At 46.7% G+C, this 2550-nt stretch overlaps 1 protein-coding gene across 2 annotated transcripts in view; it reads left to right on the forward strand.

The window, feature by feature from the left end:
* The window catches only part of MMP28 (matrix metallopeptidase 28), a 29123-nt gene extending 27484 nt beyond the window's left edge, over positions 1-1639 (forward strand). For both annotated transcript variants that reach the window (XM_074263528.1, XM_074263527.1), the window contains exon 8: positions 983-1639. In XM_074263528.1, coding sequence (XP_074119629.1) covers positions 983-1377 — 395 coding nt within the window. In that variant the 3' untranslated portion in view covers positions 1378-1639. The remainder of the gene's footprint in view (positions 1-982) is intronic.
* Positions 1640-2550: the final 911 nt, after the last annotated feature.

A 2550-nucleotide genomic window follows, 5' to 3' on the forward strand; every position in this document is an offset into this window, starting at 1 on the left:
CTCAGTGGTGTCTGGCTCTGTGACCCCATTTGGGGTTTTCTTGGCAAAGAGTAGTTTGACATTTCCTTCTCCAGCTCATTTTACACATGAGGAAATTGAGGCAAACAAGTGGTTTGCCCAGAGTGTCTAAGGCTAGGTTTGAACCCAGATCCTCCTGACTCTTGTGTGGGCATTCTATCTGCCCACTTAATCTATAATCCATTCACATTAGACTTCTTGCAATTTCTCCAACACATTGTCCCCCACATCTGAGATGCATTTCTTCTTTCCTCTGCATCGGAGATTTTCCAATATCCTTCAGAGCTTAGTTTAAAGGCCATTCATTTTCTTGATTCTGATCCCCCATGAGCTCTAAAAATAAAAATGGGCTTCTATTTTGTGTATTTTGTAAAAGTATATGGAACATGAGCTTCCTTGAAGGCAGGAAGTGTTTCTTTCTGTCTCTGCAAACTCAGAGCATGTTGTCTGAGATATATATGGTGAGTTCTTAATAAGTGTGATTTATTGACTGATCCCAGGACCTATGATTAGAAGTACTGCTTCCACAGCATTCTAATCTTTCTAGTTTTAAAAATTAGGTCTCACCAGCCCTGAAATCAGAGGACTTGAATTCAAATCTGAATTCAGACACTTAATACTTCCTGACTATGTGACCCTGGGCAAGTCACTTAACCTCAAGTGCCTCAGCAGAAAGGAAGGAAGGAAGGAAGGAAGGAAGGAAGGAAGAAAATAACTCCTTTTAATGTCCACGAAGTCCAAAATGGGATGGGAATAGAGAGAGCAAATAACCTTTGAAAAAGCAAAGTGTAATTCCCTGTCACATTGCCACAATGGCTCTTTTCTCTGGCGCCATCCTATTCCAGCCTTGTCCTACCCCCTAAAAGTGACCTTCCTCCATTACTATCCCATGTTTTGCCCCCCATCCTCTCTCTCCTTACCTCACTGCCCATCCTAGTTCTGTCTCCTGATTCTGTTCCCACAGGGAGTCGATGCTGGCGATTCCGGGGATCAAGATTGCTGAAGGGCTATCCCCAACTATGCCGAGCAGGGGGACTTCCTCGCCACCCAGATGCTGCATTTTTCTTCCCACCACTACACCGGATTGTGCTCTTCAAAGGTCCTCGCTACTATGTACTGGCTAACGGAGAGCTGCAGATTGAACCCTACTACCCCCGAGGTTTAAGGGATTGGGGGGGTGTTCCCGCAGGGATCCAAGGGGCTCTGCCTGGGTCCGAAGGCTCCATCCTTTTCTTCCGGGATGACCGCTACTGGCGTTTTGACCAGATCTCACTGAAGGTGGTAGCAACAGGCCGGTGGGCTGAAGAACTTCCATGGATGGGCTGCTGGGATGCTAACTCTGGGGGTGCTCTGTTTTGAGCCTCTTGATTCATGACTAATCAGGACTCGGGTGCCCAGCCTTATACTCCTCTGCCATGGGGAGAAAGGGTATTATAGGAAATCTTCACAGTGCCCATCTCTACAGTAGGAGGAACTTAGGTTATGTTGGAATGAGGAGAAGACTATGGATGGGTTATTCTCTAGCTGAAGTGTCCAAAAGGAGTGTCAAGGAAAACAATCAAGAAACAGGACATGACACTGCCCCAGTGGACATGATTGTAATGGATGAATCCCAAATAAAGAGAGGAAAAAGGAGGAGGAGGCCACAACTCAAGAGAGGGAGAGAAAAGGATGAATATTAGAGAGCTAAAAAAATTTTTCTCCCAATCCCACCCTAAGCAGCCCTCCAAGAGTAACATCAGCAGAGTCAGACCAGTGGTCCCTCTAAGGAAGAATCAACTTCAAGGGTAGATGACTAAAATCTCTCCCTGATGCAGGGTCAGCTGGTCACCTTTCCCTTTGAGCCCTGTTGTCTATCACAATAGCAGCATTCTCTAGGACACACACACACACACACACACACACACACACACACACACACACACAGCATTCCTTAAGCCATAGACCCCATAAATAGCTGAGATTCTTAGTGGAGGAGGCTGATTCTCCACCCAAAAATTACCCTGCCCCCAACCAGTGTAGGGCCTGCAATTAAGCTACTGATTTGCCCCCCCTTCTCCTAATGTCCATTCCCAAGCCTGCTAGCACCCACAATTCATGCATCCTTCATATCCCTTGCAGACAATTCCCAGGTAGGGGAAGAAAGACTTACTGGCCTGAGCGTAGTTCCAAGAAACAAGACTAGACCACCAGAAATTTCTTTGTTTTGCCTCATTTTCTCCCTTTGTATAAAGGGGAAATGCCTTTTACCCTGGTCTAAATTTTGCTCCCAGAAGGCAGGGCAGGAGATAGATACAGAACATGCTTAGTTCCTGAGGGAGAGATGGGAATCTGTCTGAGATGGATCAAGGTTTAGGGACCCATCCAGTGGATTGAGCTCCCTGGTCACTGTCCCATAATTTGACTTTCAAGGAACGAATCAGGTTGGCTTGAAAATCAGACCTTGGAGAAAACTGAAAGAGGGAACTCCCCGGCCTCCCCTACGGCCTCCCCTCCCTGCTACGCCTTACACACAATGCTCACTGAACGGAT

This window comes from Sminthopsis crassicaudata, chromosome 4 (assembly GCF_048593235.1).
Source record: "Sminthopsis crassicaudata isolate SCR6 chromosome 4, ASM4859323v1, whole genome shotgun sequence".
NCBI classification, from domain to species: Eukaryota; Metazoa; Chordata; class Mammalia; order Dasyuromorphia; family Dasyuridae; genus Sminthopsis; species Sminthopsis crassicaudata.